This window comes from Cryptomeria japonica, chromosome 11, assembly GCF_030272615.1.
Source record: "Cryptomeria japonica chromosome 11, Sugi_1.0, whole genome shotgun sequence".
In the NCBI taxonomy this organism is placed as follows: domain Eukaryota; kingdom Viridiplantae; phylum Streptophyta; class Pinopsida; order Cupressales; family Cupressaceae; genus Cryptomeria; species Cryptomeria japonica.
Window position 1 is genome coordinate 476,256,266 of NC_081415.1, and position 16,104 is coordinate 476,272,369.

Genomic DNA, 16,104 nt, shown 5'->3' on the forward strand with positions numbered 1-16,104 from the left:
TAGGAGGAGAAAGGGGTATAAGGGGCGGCAATGAGGAAGGAGGGATTATGGGAGGAGAAAGAGTTATAGGAGGTGGGGGGGGAGGAGAAGAGGTTGTAGGAGGAGAATGGGTTATAGGAGGTGGTGGTGGAGGAGAGAAGATTGCAAGAGGAGAACAGGTTGTAGGTGGTGGTGGTGGTGGTGGAGGAGAAGAGATTATAGGAGGTGGTTGGGAAGAAGAGCTTATAGGAGGAGAAATGATTACAAGAGGTAGTGGCGGGGGAGAAGGGGTGAAAGGGGGAGGGAGGTGGAGGTGAAGTGGGCATAGAAGATCCATTTGGAGGCAGTGGTGGGGGAGAAGGGGTGAAAGGGGGAGGCGGCGAAAGGGAGGGAGGTGGAGGTGAAGTGGACATAGAAGATCCATTTGGAGGCGGTGGGGGAAGATAGTGGGAAAACGACATTGTTGTGAGACAAAGAATAAGAACGATGATTACCAACGAAGAAGGGAATTGCATTGTGTGGGGTTAAATCCCTTGCACTTGCTTTTGCGGTAATGAGGATGATTTAAGGCTTGTCACTCTATTAAAGTAGAGCTGGTAGCGTGTTGGGCTAGCGACGCCGTTGACATTTCTTATCTACAATTTAAGAAAACATCTTTTATTTTCTGAGTTGATCATTCCACGGCTATCGTTCTATTAAAAATTTAACTCTGGAGCATTTTTTCAATTAGATTTATGATTATCGGGTTGAGTGAATTAATAAGTGAGTTAAAAGAAGTTAGCTAATTGTATGGGGGGTAGATTGGTAAGTTGACTAGGTGAGTGAAGGAATTGAGTGATTGGATGAAGAAGTGAAGTGATTAGATGAGGGAGTTGACTAATAGTATGGATGAGTGAGTGGAATGAATAGATTGTTGAGTGGATTGATTTGACTAAGGAGTTAACTAATCTTGATTTATTAGTTAATTAAATAAAATGAAATTTAAAAATTTAATTATTTATTTAATGGATCATTGTAGAATAAGAGGTGAAATTTAGGATATTAAATATTTATTTGATAGATAACAAATATTAAGTGGATTATGACATTTTGTTAAAATAATAGATAATATAAGAAAATAGTTTATTTTAATTAAATAATGAAGAGTGGATTATGACATTTTGTTAAAATAATAGATAATATAAGAAAATAGCTTATTTTAATTAAATAATGAAGAATTACTTAATAAAATGATGATGTACTAATTATTAATGACAATAATAGGATAAAAATTCATATTAATAATGATGATGATGATTAGTGAAGAATAATGATAACAAAAGTGAAATTATTTTAATGTCTACACTAGTTTGAAAAATTAAATAACAATCATCTATCATAACTATTTCAACCTCCTCTTCCTCTACAACAAAATATATATTTTTTAATTATTTTATCTGAATTTAAATCTAATCATTTACATGTTTTATCTCAACCCTCCATATAAAATATTTTAATTATTAATATTTTAAAATAATTTTTTTTTGAAATTGAATTTATCTTGTGAATTATTAGACCATATTAATATCTTACACATCTAAAATTCATTTACGAATGTTTTCTTATCTCTTTCCAGTACCTATTAATAACTTGTATTCTTTGTAACTATATACTTTCTTTAATAAAGAAGAGAAGAAAAGAAAAATGATGTAACACGGAACGTTTGTCAAGGTATCCACCTACATCATCATTTAACACTCTTACGACCATAAAACCTTCCGGTCATAGTACACATCGATAAGTTTCCTCCATATGACCGACGGCGCTAAGGTGCGTGAAAGCTAGTTAAAACAAAAGCTTGGAAAAGTCAGAGTTCTCTAGTCCGAAAATGCCTCCCACGTAGCAATGGCCAATTCGCCATCGGCGCGCAATTGGCTCCGCGTAAAGCGAAAACGTGGAGAATTTTACGGGCTCTTGCCCTATAAATTGGAGCCTCCTCCCCTAGTTAATTCTCTCATCGCTTGGCGAAGTTTTCTTGTTATCAGACTATTAGTCTGCTGTGAGATCTGAAGAGCAGTGTTAGGGTTTGTCTCTGAAGAAATTGAAGGTTTTTACTATTGTTTCCTGCTGTGAAATCTGAAGCGCAGCGTTAGGGTTTGTCTCTGAATAAATTGAAGGGTTTTTACCTTATTTCCCTCTGTGATATCTGAAGCGCTGCGGTAGGGTTTGTCTCTGAAGAAATTGGAGGTTTTTAATTGTTATTTCCTGCTGTGAGATTTGAAGCGCAGCGTTAGGGTTTGTCTCTGAAGGAATTGGAGATTTTTAACAGCTAATTGTTGATCTCAAGTCCGATTCTTGTTGTGCCATTATGCCTCATCGGGGCAGGATGCATCTTCCTCATTTTCCTTTGCAGTTTAGTTCCAAGAAAGGTGAGGAGTTTTACAAGGATGTGCCTAAGGGCTGTCTCGCCCTCTACGTTGGAAAGGGAGAAGAACAGAGGCGTTGTGTGATTCCTGTGGAATACATAAACCATCCTCTGTTCGAGAAGTTTCTCAAGGAAGCCGAGGAAGAGTACGGGTTTGAGCAGCAAGGCAGGATTGTCATTCCATGCCATCTCTCCGACTTTCAGAGCGTGCAGGAAGTGATCGACAGAGAAAGTCATCAATCTCATCGCCACGCACACGTGAGCTGCTTTGGTTGATAAATTATGTAATTCAGTCGATCTGTGGGTGAGCAGAGCACTCAAACCCTGGCTCACTGGCTTTGCCTTTTCATGTTAGGGTTTGGGTGTCTGTTAGTCCAGCCGATGAGAGAGATAAGTGTGTAACATATGTAAAAATTATATGTAAAACATTAATTGATTTATTTCTGTAATCATGACTTGTGCATGAAGAATCGGGGGTCTATGAACTGTCAGGACCGACCAACCAACGATGCAAGATTTCCCGGGACATGATTCGCTTTCTGTCATCCTCGATTGTCGTATCATATTGATGGATGAAAGCTTTTGTCCCCATTGGAATTGATTAAGATTGGGTCTTAAAAGAATTTTGCCTTTGAAAGCTGCGCCTCAAACCCGGACGTCTTATGGTACATTGTTTATGGTCTGCTGTAGCTATATAGAATACAAGCCCCTTTGGCATACAAATTCTTTCATATGCTTGGAGAATTCCTCCATGTTCAAGTTAATAACGTGCTTGACTGTCATTTTTTATTATTTATAACGGCGTGGCAAAATCCAAGCACTTCAAACAGGAGCCTTCTTTCCTCTTTCCTAGCTCTTGGATTCCAAATTTAGTCCCTGTGATGGACTCTTAAGATTATTATTTTATAAATTATGACATTTTTTACTATTATAATCTTACAAATTACAAGAATTTTTTTTTTAAAAGTGAATGACTAACATAGAACAATAAAAAAGAGAGAAAAAGTGTAGATGTTGCCAAGGTTGACTATCAAAAAGGTAACACCAATTTTTTCATTCATTTTTAATCCATACAAATTAATTATATCCAAAAATTGATATTTTGAATTTAGGGCATACTCATACTATACATGACTTGTATTTATTATGTTGCCAAGGTTGACTACCAAGAGATAACACCAAATTTTTCATTCATTTTTAACCCATACAAAAGTTATTTATATCCAGAAATTGATATTTTGAATTTAGGACATACTCATACTATACATGTCTTGTATTTTTTTTGGTTTAAGATTGGAGTACAAATGAATAAGGTTCATTAGGTAATGGATGAAATTATAATGTTAAAGTACATGGTGATATTCAAGGCACATTAAAAATATTATGATTTATAATTTGAATAATATTTTCAATGTTGATGAATAAAAACCTCTCATTTCTAATTGGAATAAAAAGGAAAATCTATATTTCAAATATTTATAAGGAAACATGTGAATGATCATAATCATCCATCATAATAAGTGATTACATTCAATGTTGTAGGATATGAATTACACAAACTTATCAATTTTAATTTACAAAATATGTGTACTTGTAAAAGAGAGAATACAAATTCACTTTAGAATGAAAGATATGGATAAAAACTTATCAATTTTAATTTACAAAATATGTGTACTTGTAAAAGAGAGAATACAAATTCACTTTAGAATGAAAGATATGGATAAAAACTTATCAATTTTAATTTACAAAATATGTGTACTTGTAAAAGAGAGAATACAAATTCACTTTAGAATGAAAGATATGGATAAATTTATTTAGTAATACTAAATTAAATCATCTATTATCAAATAACTAGACAAACTTGATGTCTATTTGAAACTTGTAACTTGCATAATGTAATAAAAGAGTTATGAAATACATGTTTATCTATGTGATCCAATGAAGATTCCCATTATGTTCAAATCAAGGTATGTTTTTGCTATGATAAGTGATTTTTCTAAGATAATGATAGTATATTTCATGATCATTTTCTTAGTCTATAACATTCAAATTCTTAGTGAAATAGACAAGAGATAGATCAATATTTTTACGTACAATAAAAAGAAGAGATCAACTCAAATTTATTTGAAGAAAATTATTTTCTAAAAAATAATATGGAAATGGTGATTCAAGTTAAATCATATTATATGGATATGATAATATACATTCTTAACTAGATTCCATTTTTAAAATTGTAGAAGAGTTGTGGACATGAAGGGAACCCTTTGAAAGTGAGTTTTATGTTTTTAAGTGTATTAATTTTTTATTAATTTTTTATAAAAAAAATATGAAAAATAAAACATTGTGTATGCTTGTTGTTAGCTATGGTGATAAGTGAAAGATACAATTTATGTCTAAGAAAAAATTTCATTAGTAATGTTTTTTCTAGATGAGAAAATATCTTTATTTTATAATAATTATAAATATATTGATAATATTGTATGAATAAATTTTTGATATGTAATAATATTGTATGGATAATTACTTTAATAATTTTTAACAATTTTTAGTCTTAATAAAAAATAAGATTAGAAACATGAACATAAAATGAATCAAGTTTTTGAGAGGTTCTAATGATAAAACAAAATTCTAGTCAAACAACAAAATAAAATTTAAAGATTTAATGATTGAAATGTTTTTGATATTGAAAGCAGTCAAAACTAGGGGGTTGGCCCAAATACAGGCATAGTAACAACAAAAGATCAATTGTTAGCAGAATTACACCATAGACGCAGCCTCCTAAAACTTTCCTCTATCAAAAACCTTAAACATACTAGCCATATCAACAAAGTTTATTAGAGTCATAATAAACAAAAAGATATGCCACGTAGGGCTAAAGATAATCGAGTCAGAGATGAACCAACAGAGATTATAACTATGATCATAACTAAAAAAACTAAGGCCACAAAGGTCATCCAAAAAAAACAAAAAACCACCATGCAGCAAGCATCCTTATTTCTTTTTACCATGACTGAGCTTGGGTAGGAGCATCCTAGCCCATTCTTTGGTAAGAAATTTAAAGAGGTCTTTGTAGTCCTCTTCCTCCTTTCGTTTTCATTTATGGGTGTTCTCCTGCAAGAGACAAAGGGTGGTCGCAGAGCTGTGCATGACCTTCAACGCAAACTTGGTGACCTCCTGAAGCCTTTTTTTAGTGATCGTCGCTCTATTGACAATTTCCTGCATTTTCTCATTCAGGGCATCCACTTTCTTTTCCATTTCTAGCATTTTGTCATCTGCTTCCTCCTTGATATTGCTAGCTTCCTCCACAATAACCATTTTCTCAATCCTAAGGGTAGGGGACGAAGAATTGGCCCAGGAATTGGGGTCAACAATCAGGTTCATAGAGTTGTTAGGGATTTCAAAAACATGGGTAGAGCTTTCAGGTAGGGGGGCTGAGGTGGATTGGGATGAGGCCACTTTTCTAGGGGGGTTGGTATCATCCCCCGCATTCTTAGAATCACCCGTGTCATGGGATGAGGAGGGGTCCTTCAAGGATTTATCTTTTTCAGGGGGTTTGGATGCCAATCTCACAGAGCGACGAGGGTTGTTAGCTTCATCAGTGATCTCCACATCAGAGTCAATTTGTTGAATCTTCACCTTCTTGGGTTAAAAGGGTTTAGAGTCCTCCGAGTGGCAGGTACATTTTTTTCTTTTCTTGTTGAGAGTAGAGACCTATAGAGGGTAGGCATTGGAGGGACCACGTTCAAGCATAAGAGTAGGGTTTTTTTTTTTAGGGTTAGCAGTGGCCAAGGGTAGGGACTGACTTTTAGGCACATTTTGAACAAAGATCGTGTGGAGAGGGAAAAGATCTAGGTGGAAATTATACAGGCGAAGAATGAGACCTTGATGGAGAATAGTAGAATCCATTATTTTTTTCTTCGCTTCAGCAACATCTTTGACATTAGCAGCCATAGAATGCAGTAAAAAGAATGGAATAGAAAGAAGATCCCTATTTCTAAGATGATTGAGAAATGGGAGATGGTAGTAGTAGAAAACCCCATACCACCCTTTGAGGGTAAAATATTTCATGATGATGTAGCACACCTCATCCCACAGAGACATAAGCTCCTCACGATTGAACCCACTAGTCTGCTTCACAGGATTCTCACCATCGCGGAAGAATTGATTCAGACTAGTGGTGTCTGAGATACAACTCTACTTTTTCCATTTTTGGTCCTCCATAGAAAGGCCCGTCGCCTGTTCTATAACCTCCTCATTCACTTCAAATGAAATTCCACCCACAATGACCCTTCTATCAACCTAGGAAGCCACAAACTATTTAGACAATCTCTCATCATTGCCCTTCATATTCTCCATGAATTTATCTATCCCTCCTTCCGTGCACACGAACCATAGCGCCAACTTGGCTTTGAATTCATTCGTCTTATCTGGCTCAAGTCTCAGTCTGTCACCCCCCATATCTACTTCCTCCAGCTCAACAGTAGTAGTGAGAAGCAAGGACTTAGAATTGAAGAGCCACTCAAGAGCAAATGAAGAGTTTAGAAACAGACCCACCAAACTTCGTAATAAGCAGTGCAATAATTATCGTAATTATTTCAGGTCATGTTTAAAAAAACCCACCAAGCCCAAGATCTATTCCACTCATGTGAACCTTCAATCCGTCTAGTATTGATTAGACAAGATGGGCTATTGCCTTTATCAACACCAATGTCATTCGTCCGAATGATTTAAAAATTTCTACCTTTCCCGATATCGGTACTCCGCAAGGAAATAAAATCAGTATCCAGCCACCTTGGGTTATTTTGGGAATAATAACTAGGCCATATGTTGCCACGTGGGATATCCATCTAGCAATTGCTAGGCTCCAACTTCAAGTTCAAAATTTGAAAATTGATAATCATCATCATATTACAAATGGATAAGAGGAAAAGAAGGGGGAGATTAAACATTATTAGCACTTAACTTTCCCTCTCAAGGATCTCCTTGGTAGCCACTAGCAGCAGATGAACATTCCTCCAACATCGTAAGCCATCTTGCAGCATGCCAAAAGTAGCCATGGAGTCAGTAGCCGCATTTCCTTCTCTGTAGATATGGTACATAGTGAAACTATCAAGGTTAGCTAAGAGCATTCTAACATCCCTCAATATCACTTCCACTTTCCATCCCGCCGCACTTCTTCCATTGACAACCTCCACAACTATTTTAGAATCACCTTCAATTTCAAGTTGGTTGATACCTGTAGACATATAACAATGACAACTTTCCTAAGTGAATATTTAATATTCATTTTAACCTCATTCCTCTATTTAATTAAATTCTATTTAATTAAATTATTCACATTCCTCTATTTAATTAAATGAATTACTTAATTTATTTAATTAAGTTCACCTAAGCCTTTCATAGCCTTTAATTAAATAAATCACTTTATTTAATTAATTCCCCTTTCTCCCATTTTAATTAAATTTACCAAGGATGGAGCATTGTACCTGCAAACAAGCAGCATAAATAAAGAATAAAGAATATGGACCCTCCATAATGGTTCATGCTCATATGGTCAAGGTATATGTTGTAGTCAGCAAGCCATAGTGATTCGTGACTGTATTTTGCATAAGATCATGTAGCTTAGTGAACATCCCACGTAGACACCATTAGTACATGCCCCAGAACTTCATTGGAATAATTTGCAGAAGATACAAACAATGCTTGGGAACCATCCCAACCACTTTAATCACTTGTGGATATCTTGGAGTAGTGTAGGAACCTGATATAAATGAATAAAGAACTTATCAAACTTGGCCAAGTACTTGATAGCTTAAACAAAATTTTCTTGTCAAAGAAAAATGTTAACATGTCTTTGTTTTGGTAAGGAAGGATGCATCTGTGTTAAGACAGTTGTGTGTCGGTGTTGAGCGTTTTGTTGGTATGATAAGTGGTCATCGTTTGAGTATTTCATAATGTTTGTTTGGTATCTGCATGGATGTGTATATACAAAGTGTTGCCATGTTTTTAATTGATTTTTTATGTTTTCTGATGTTTTTGGATTTTGTGAGTGGTTTTGAATGTTTTTGGTATTTTGTGAGATAGTTTTGAATGAAGAACCCAATGAATCATAAGTAATGTAGAACCCACTTCCATTAATAGGTTAAGGACATTGCCCTCAGTTTAGACATGACTATGAAAAAGTGGGATGCAAGACGCATGAAGTATTATCCTTGACTACAGATCAATAACAAGCCATGGTTTTGACTGATGGATGTGTGAATGCAATGAATTTGATCACAACAAGTCTGAAAGACAATGGATCCGCACTTACCCAAGGTGCCACCGGAGTGGTTGTTCACCGTTTGGATGCATGATTTGTCTTTACTATTTTGATTTTTTTGTATTTGTTTTTCTTTAGGACATTTATCTGATTGTTTTTGGTGTTTTTCTGATATGTATGCGAGCCTGATGCTCTATACAGCTTATGTATAAAACCTTTTGAGGTACATGTTGTTGATTGGATCTACTAGCGGTTCTCCTTCTGAAGTAGCCAATTGATATGCCCCAGACCCAAATACAGTGGTGATAACATATGGATCCAGCCAACTTGATTCAAACTTTCCTTGATGTTCTTTGTTTGGTTGGTTATAAGGATTCTCTCGAAGAACAAGATCACCTACCTCAAATGTACGAGGTCTAACTCGATGATTATAGCTTCTACTCATGCGTTGCTGATAGGCTTTGAGGTGATTGTATGCAGCTTGTCGTTTCTCATCAAGTAGTTCTAAATCTTGGAGACGTGAGACTCTGTATGCGTCATCATCTATGAGATTATGCAAGGAAACCCGTAGAGACGGTATCTCGACCTCAATAGGAAGGACGACTTTTGCGCCATAAACCAGTGAGTAGGGAGTTGTGCCTGTAGGGGTTCAAATGCTAGTTCGATATGCCCATAGTGTTGGATTTAATTGAACATGCCAATCATGGTCGACATCATTGACTATCTTTTTGAGGATTCTTAATATGTTCTTGTTTGATGCTTCAGCCTGACCATTGCCTTGTGGGTAATAGGGAGTGGAAAAGAGGTGTTGGATGTGACACTTCTCATAGAGCTCACGGACATCCTAATTTTTGAAAGGAAGCCCATTATCTGTGATGATGGACATGGGTACACCATACCAACAGATGATGTAATTAAGGATGAATAAGGCGATCTGCTTGCCAGTGACTTGGGTAAGTGGAATAGCTTTGATCCACTTTGTGAATTTTTCAGTGGTGGTAATAATGAATTTATGGCCGTTGGATGAAGATGGATGGATTTTACCCACAAGGTCAAGTCCCCATTGACAAAAGGGCCATGGAGTTGTGATTGGTTTTAATTCCTGTGTTGGTGCATGTATTAGATCTCCATAAACTTGGCATTTCTTGCATTTTCTGACAAAATAAGAGTCTTTTTCCATATGATCTTCTTTGCTAAGGATGGACCGCTTGCGTGAGTCCCACAAATTCCTTCATGTACCTCTTCCAACACCTTTTTTATCTCATCCTATTCCAAACATCAAAGGAGAGTACCATCAAGACTGCATCAGTATAGGGTTTCAGCAATGATGGTATATCGAGCGGTTTGGTGAATGAAGGTTTTGCGTTGGTTATTCGATTAGTTAGGAGGAAGTGTACGATCGTGAAGGTAAGTGTAAAACTCGACGTACCATGGGGATTCAGAACCAACAAAACAACATATCATCTCGGATTCAGGGATATCATAAGCGGGAATCCAAAGTTGTTCTACCAAGAACTCATAGCGTGTTGAATTCTATGGAAGATCTAGGAGAGATTCAATGGTAGCCATGGCATCAGTAGCTCGATTCTGATCTCTGGGTATCTGCTCAAAGGTGATAGTAGTAAATGATGCCTTTAATTTGTCCACCATTTTCTTGTACGACATGATTTTATCATCCTTGGTCTGATATTCATCGGTTACTTGTCGATGACCAGTTGGGAGTCGCCATATACCTGTAGCTCTTTTAATTTCCATTGTATGGCTATTTTGAGTCCTGTGATCAAGGCCTCATATTCTGCTATGTTGTTTGTGCATGGAAATGTGAGCCTATAAGACTTTAGGATGTTGTCACCTTGAGGTGTGATAAATAGAATGCCTACCCCCGAGCCATGCCTAGTGTATGAACCATCAAAATATAGTTTCCATGGTGGTGCTGCTATGATCATGAATATCTCTTCATCTAGAAAATTGGAAATGAGAGGATGATCGCCTATGAGTGGTGCATCGGCCAACTGATCTGCAATAACTTGACCCTTGATAGCCTTACGATCCACATACTCGATGTCAAATTCACTTAGAATCATCACCCATTTGGCCAAGCAACCAGTCAATGTTGCTTTGCTGAGTAAGTAGTTTAGTGGATCGATCTTTGCAATGAGTTGTACTTTATGTGTTAACAGGTAGTGCCTCAGTTTAGTGGCTGCCAAGATTACTGATAGGCAAGCTCGCTCAATAGGGGTGTAATTGAGTTTATAGCCAACTAGTGTGCGAGAAATCTGGTATACACCACACTCTTTCCCTTCTGCATTATGTTGTGCCAGTAGTACGTCCAATGTTGTATTTGTTGCTGAAATATAGAGCAATAGAGGTCTACTTGGATCTCGTGGGATTAGCAATGGTGTATTCATGAGATAGTCTTTAAGCATATGGAATGCTTGCTAGCATCTGGCATCCCATTGAAAGCAAATGTTTTTGTGTAACAGGTGTGTAAAGGGGTGACACTTATCTGCTAGTTGTGCAATTAATCTTCGGATGGATTGTAGTCGTCCTTGTAATGTCCTTAGCTGACTGATGTTCTTTGGAGGTGGAATGTCCATGATTGCTTTGACCTTTGTAGGATCGACCTCAATACCTTTGCTTGAGACAATGTATCCTAGAAGTTTCCCTGAGGTTACTCTAAAGGCACATTTCTTTGGGATGAGTCAAACATGATATTGTTACAGTCTATCAAAGATTTTTTCTAATATTTCCAGATGACCTTCTCTGGTTAGTGATTTTGCCAGTAAGTCATCAACATAATCTTCCATTATGGTATGCATCAGATCATGAAAGATGGTGGTCATTTCTCTTTGATAGGTCACTCCTACACTCTTTAGACGAAAAGGTTACATTCCAACAGTATGTTCCCCATGGACATGTGAAGGTCGTTTTATATTGATCCTCTGGTGCGATCTTTATCTGGTTGTACCCTGAAAAGCCATCCATGAGAGAAAGCATGGCATGTCCTGTTGTTAGGTCTATGATTATGTCGATGTTTGGTAGGGGGAAGTCATCTTTAGGACATGCCTTGTTTAGATCTCTAAAGTCATTACAGATACAAATTTCCCCATTGCGTTTGCCGATAGGCACAATGTTGGATATCCGATCTGCATAATCAATTGGTCTAATAAAACCAACATCCAGGAGTTTCTTAAGTTCTTCTTTGACTAGTACCGCAATCTGGGGGTGCATCTTGCGAAGCTTCTGCTTGATAGGTTTGGCTCCTTTTGCTACGGTGAGGTGATGCATGACTAAATCAAGATCAAGACCAGGCATGTCTGCATATGACCATGCAAAATTGATTTGACACTTTTGGAAGAATTCGACAAACTTAGGTTGTTCCTCTGGAGTTAAAAGAGATTCCAGATGTATGTGGTGAGGAGTTTCAGGAGTCCCCATGTTGTATTCTTTTGTCTCTTCAATAAGGATTGTTGATCGTTCCTGCTGTGTACTAGAGGGGAGAATATCAAACCTTTCGTCCTCAGGTGCCTCAGAGAGGTTTTCACCATTGGATATGCTCTTTCTTTTTACTTTTGTGGGATCAAACAGTGCCACTATATCGTTTCCAATGGAAGATCCATGTTTTATTGTAATATTTTTGCAGTTAAAAGGTTTGGCATCCGCCCTGAAGTATGATGCACTATTAAGTTCAATGGCAAATCCATCTTTGTGATCCCCACTTGGTACGTTATCTCGTAGTTCCAAAAAGTCAATGATCGCCTCATCGTTTTTGAAATGGTCAAGGCATGGGGGATTTGGTTGGTTCCATTCGATGAGTTCAGAATGGATAATGGGCATTACCTTATCAATCAGGTTAAGTTCATAAGATGTGTCTGTAAGGGTTAAGATGTTGTGGTGAAGGTCGTTGATGGTACTCTCCCTGTCAAAATTAGGCGTAGGATGTGACGTAGGGTCTATGGAAGATGTTTCCAGTTCAGGATCCCAAGAGGTTTTAATTTGCGCTTCTCCATAAACAGGGATTTCTTTGTGAGGTGGAGGGGGTGACGCATTTTCCTCATCTAAAGTATTAAGATGTATTGAATCAAATTCCCACTCAAGTGAGTTGGTCTCTAAGTCGCTTTCCACTATCCGATTACTATACCAAACCAGGATATCCTTTGAGTTAAACACTGCTGGTGTAATCGGTTTATGTACCTTTGGAGATGGAATGGTTGGTACTACGAGAAGGACTATGGGAATCAATGAATCCGATATTGGGAGTATCAGGATTGTTGGATCTATTGCTTCTGATGGAATTATCAGTGTTGTCGATACCGTTAGGGGTTCTGATACTGCTAATGGTGTTGTTGATGCAGCTGTTGTTGTTGATGGAGTTGTTGTTGTGATTGGTGGGATGATTGGTGTTGTGGATGATATTGCTGGGATCTTTATCCTCAGTGGGGAAGTTGGTATGGTGCTTGGTGTTGTTGATATAATCAAAGGCAACCTCTTTAGAATTTTAGGCTGATATAGAGGTTTGCTGGGTTTGCCTTTGAATCTGAGTTTAAGAAGAATCTCCTTTTGAAAGCCTAATCCAATGTTATCTTTAGGCTTTAATTCTGGAAGCAGTGGCTCATGTTGTACTTGCTTGCAAGGTCCCAACGCACTTTGACCATCATAGCCCATTCTTTGCATAATGAGAAGGCCTTTTCCATATTGATCTATGGGAAGCTTAGCTTGTGGGATGTCCATGGTGATAGCGTCTTTATAGATCCATTCTGCTAAGTCCTTATCTCTAGTCTCTTCTTCTTGACTCTTTCCAAGGATAAAAGCGTCAAAGTGCATGCTGGCTTGACCAGTGGCGTTTGAAGTAACCTTTGAGGTTTACCATGAGTTCTAGGAGAAGTCGGTAGTTGCCCAACACAAAAGAGTTTGCTGAGATTGTACTCCCCAGGACCTTCCTCTGCCATTTTCATCTTTAACTTCTTTTGCTTGGGTATAGTGGTGTTTGAACTAGAAAGAGAGGTTGGACTTACATATGATGTGGATGGGATAGCTTCTCTATTGTTGGGAATGGTAATCTCTGGTTGATGGTTGATATTGTTACAATATGCAAAGGGAATTGCATCACCCAGGATTGTAATTTCCACACCATTATGAGGGAACTTGAGACATTGGTGGTAGGTGGATGGAATGGCTTGCATGACATGTATCCAAGGTCTTCCTAATAATAAATTATACGGTAGAGGAAGGTCTAGAACTTGACATATGATGTGCTTCACTACTGGGCCCACTCAGATTGGTAACACAACTACTCCTTTGGATGAACGCTCTGCATCATCATAAGCTTTTATTGTTATCTTTTTATGGGGATCTAGTGATTCAATTGCATATCCCAATGTTGTGACTAATTGTAATGTACAGATATTTAGGCCTGCTCCATTGTCGATCAAGACTCGCTTGATTTTGTGTTGGTTGATAAATCCTTCAATATGGAGTGAGGCGTTATGAGGTTGCTGGAAGGATGTATTGTCACTTTTAGAGAAAGTGAGACATGGTGATGACCTTAGATTTCCAACCATAGCTTGGAATTGATTTGTATTTGGATTTGCAGGGACTGACGCCTCTTGGAGAGCTTGATCCAAGATTGTTTTATGATATGGGGATAGGCGCAAAAGCTCTAAGATGAAGATAAGTGCGGCCATCTTATCTAACTATTCCACAAGGTTGTACTGCTTCATGGGATGGAAGTTGTGCCTTGTGGAGTTTCTTTAATGGTGATCTTGCTGCGACATGTAACAACATTGCAGGTAGAGCTTGGATTTTTTATGGTAATCATTGCAATTTATTCATTGGCATCATATAGGTGATTCACAGTGTAATTATAGGCGGCTTGCATATAATCGGTTGTATCTGTGTTTCGCCCTGAAGTGGAAGAACCCCTTTGATCTTGTGATGGAAGTGGATTCGTAAACATAAGATGACCATTATTTGTAGCTGTTGGGTCGTGTCCTTCAATTTCAATCTCGCCTCGGTCAATAAGATCCTGAACAAGATCTTTCAATCTGTGACAATTGTTTGTTTTATGCCCTTTCCCTTGATGGAATTCGCAGTGTTCATTATCCCTCCACCATGAAGGTTTAACCTGAGGTTTGTAATTGGATGTCTTTGGTAAGGTCACCAGATTTGAAGAGACCAGCTAACATAACATTGTTTCAATAGGTTCCCCTAAGGGAGTGTATGTACATTTTGGTTTATAATTTTGCTAGCATTGTCTTGGTTCTTCTTGCAATATATTGCATCCTTGATTTGGGGGAGCAACTATGTTATTGTTAGAAGGGGGGTTTTGCCCCACAAATCGGACCATAGATTGTGCACTCTTGATAGTCCTTGCATCTACAACCCCATCATTGACGATGTTTTTGTTTTTATTCCAGAAGTTAGGTTTATCACTGTTGAATCGCGGGCGAGGGGCATCTTTGAGTTCATTGTATATTTTGATAAGCCCCTTTTTGATGAGGGCCCATTCACATTTTAAACCCTGGGTGATGATGTCATTAAAGGACTCTATGTTTTTCATGTCTAAACAAAATTCCATTTCTTCGTTCAAGTTGGAAATAAATATTTCTACTAGCTCTCTTTCAGGTAGCTGAAGGGAACATCTACTAGACATTTGTTGCCATAATTGCAGGAAAGCTGAAAATAGCTCCCTTGGTTTTTACTTGGTGTTACACAGATCAGCCATGGTGATATCACGTTCAATGTTATGTGAGTAATGTGTAATGAATTTTTGGATTAGTTCTTTGAATGTCCTAATGTCGCTTGCTAGTTAGGAAAACCATGATGTGGTTGTTCCTCCCAAACTTTGAGGAAAGAGTCGCATTAGGTATGTGTCCTCATATGCCACTTCTAGGCAAGCTGAATTAAAATCTCTAACATGATCGCGAGGGTCTCCTTTTCCTTGATACTTTTCGAACTTAGGTGTTTCAAACCCTCGTGGAAAAGGTGGCATATGTAGGTTCCTATCAAAGGGATAGGGACAAATATTATTAAGTGAAAACTGGTTTGTTTTCACACCACTGTGGAGTTGTTGGGCGAGATTCTCAACTTGTTGCTGCAACATATCAAAGTCATTTGGAGGAGGAGGAGGTGGGGGATTTCCTCAATTAAGGTTGTATCTGATGTGATCTCAACCTCTTCTATCCTCATTATGACTCTGGTGTTCTGATGCTTGCCTTAGTTGTGTTGTATCAAAATCAAAGGGTAGTTTGGCTCCCTCTTGGGCAAGTCTTAAAAAGTGAGCATCAGCATTGCTCCTGAGTATTTCATCAAAAAGTCGATTAAAGAGAGGGTTGTGTTGTGCCCTTTCTATTGCTACAGGAGTAGGAGTACTTGGATTTTCATCATTTGGGTTTCCTCTAAGGGCTTCTTGGAATTCATTGAGATTTTCCTCCTCTTCCTCTTCAATTTCTAGTTGTCT

At 37.6% G+C, this 16,104-nt stretch overlaps 1 protein-coding gene across 1 annotated transcript; it reads left to right on the forward strand.

The window, feature by feature from the left end:
- Positions 1–2,344: 2,344 nt before the first annotated feature.
- Positions 2,345–2,659, forward strand: LOC131069245 (auxin-responsive protein SAUR32). Its single transcript, XM_058004612.2, has one exon. It carries the CDS (start codon positions 2,345–2,347, stop codon positions 2,657–2,659), a length of 315 nt encoding a protein of 104 aa, XP_057860595.2.
- The last annotated feature ends 13,445 nt before the right edge of the window (positions 2,660–16,104 follow it).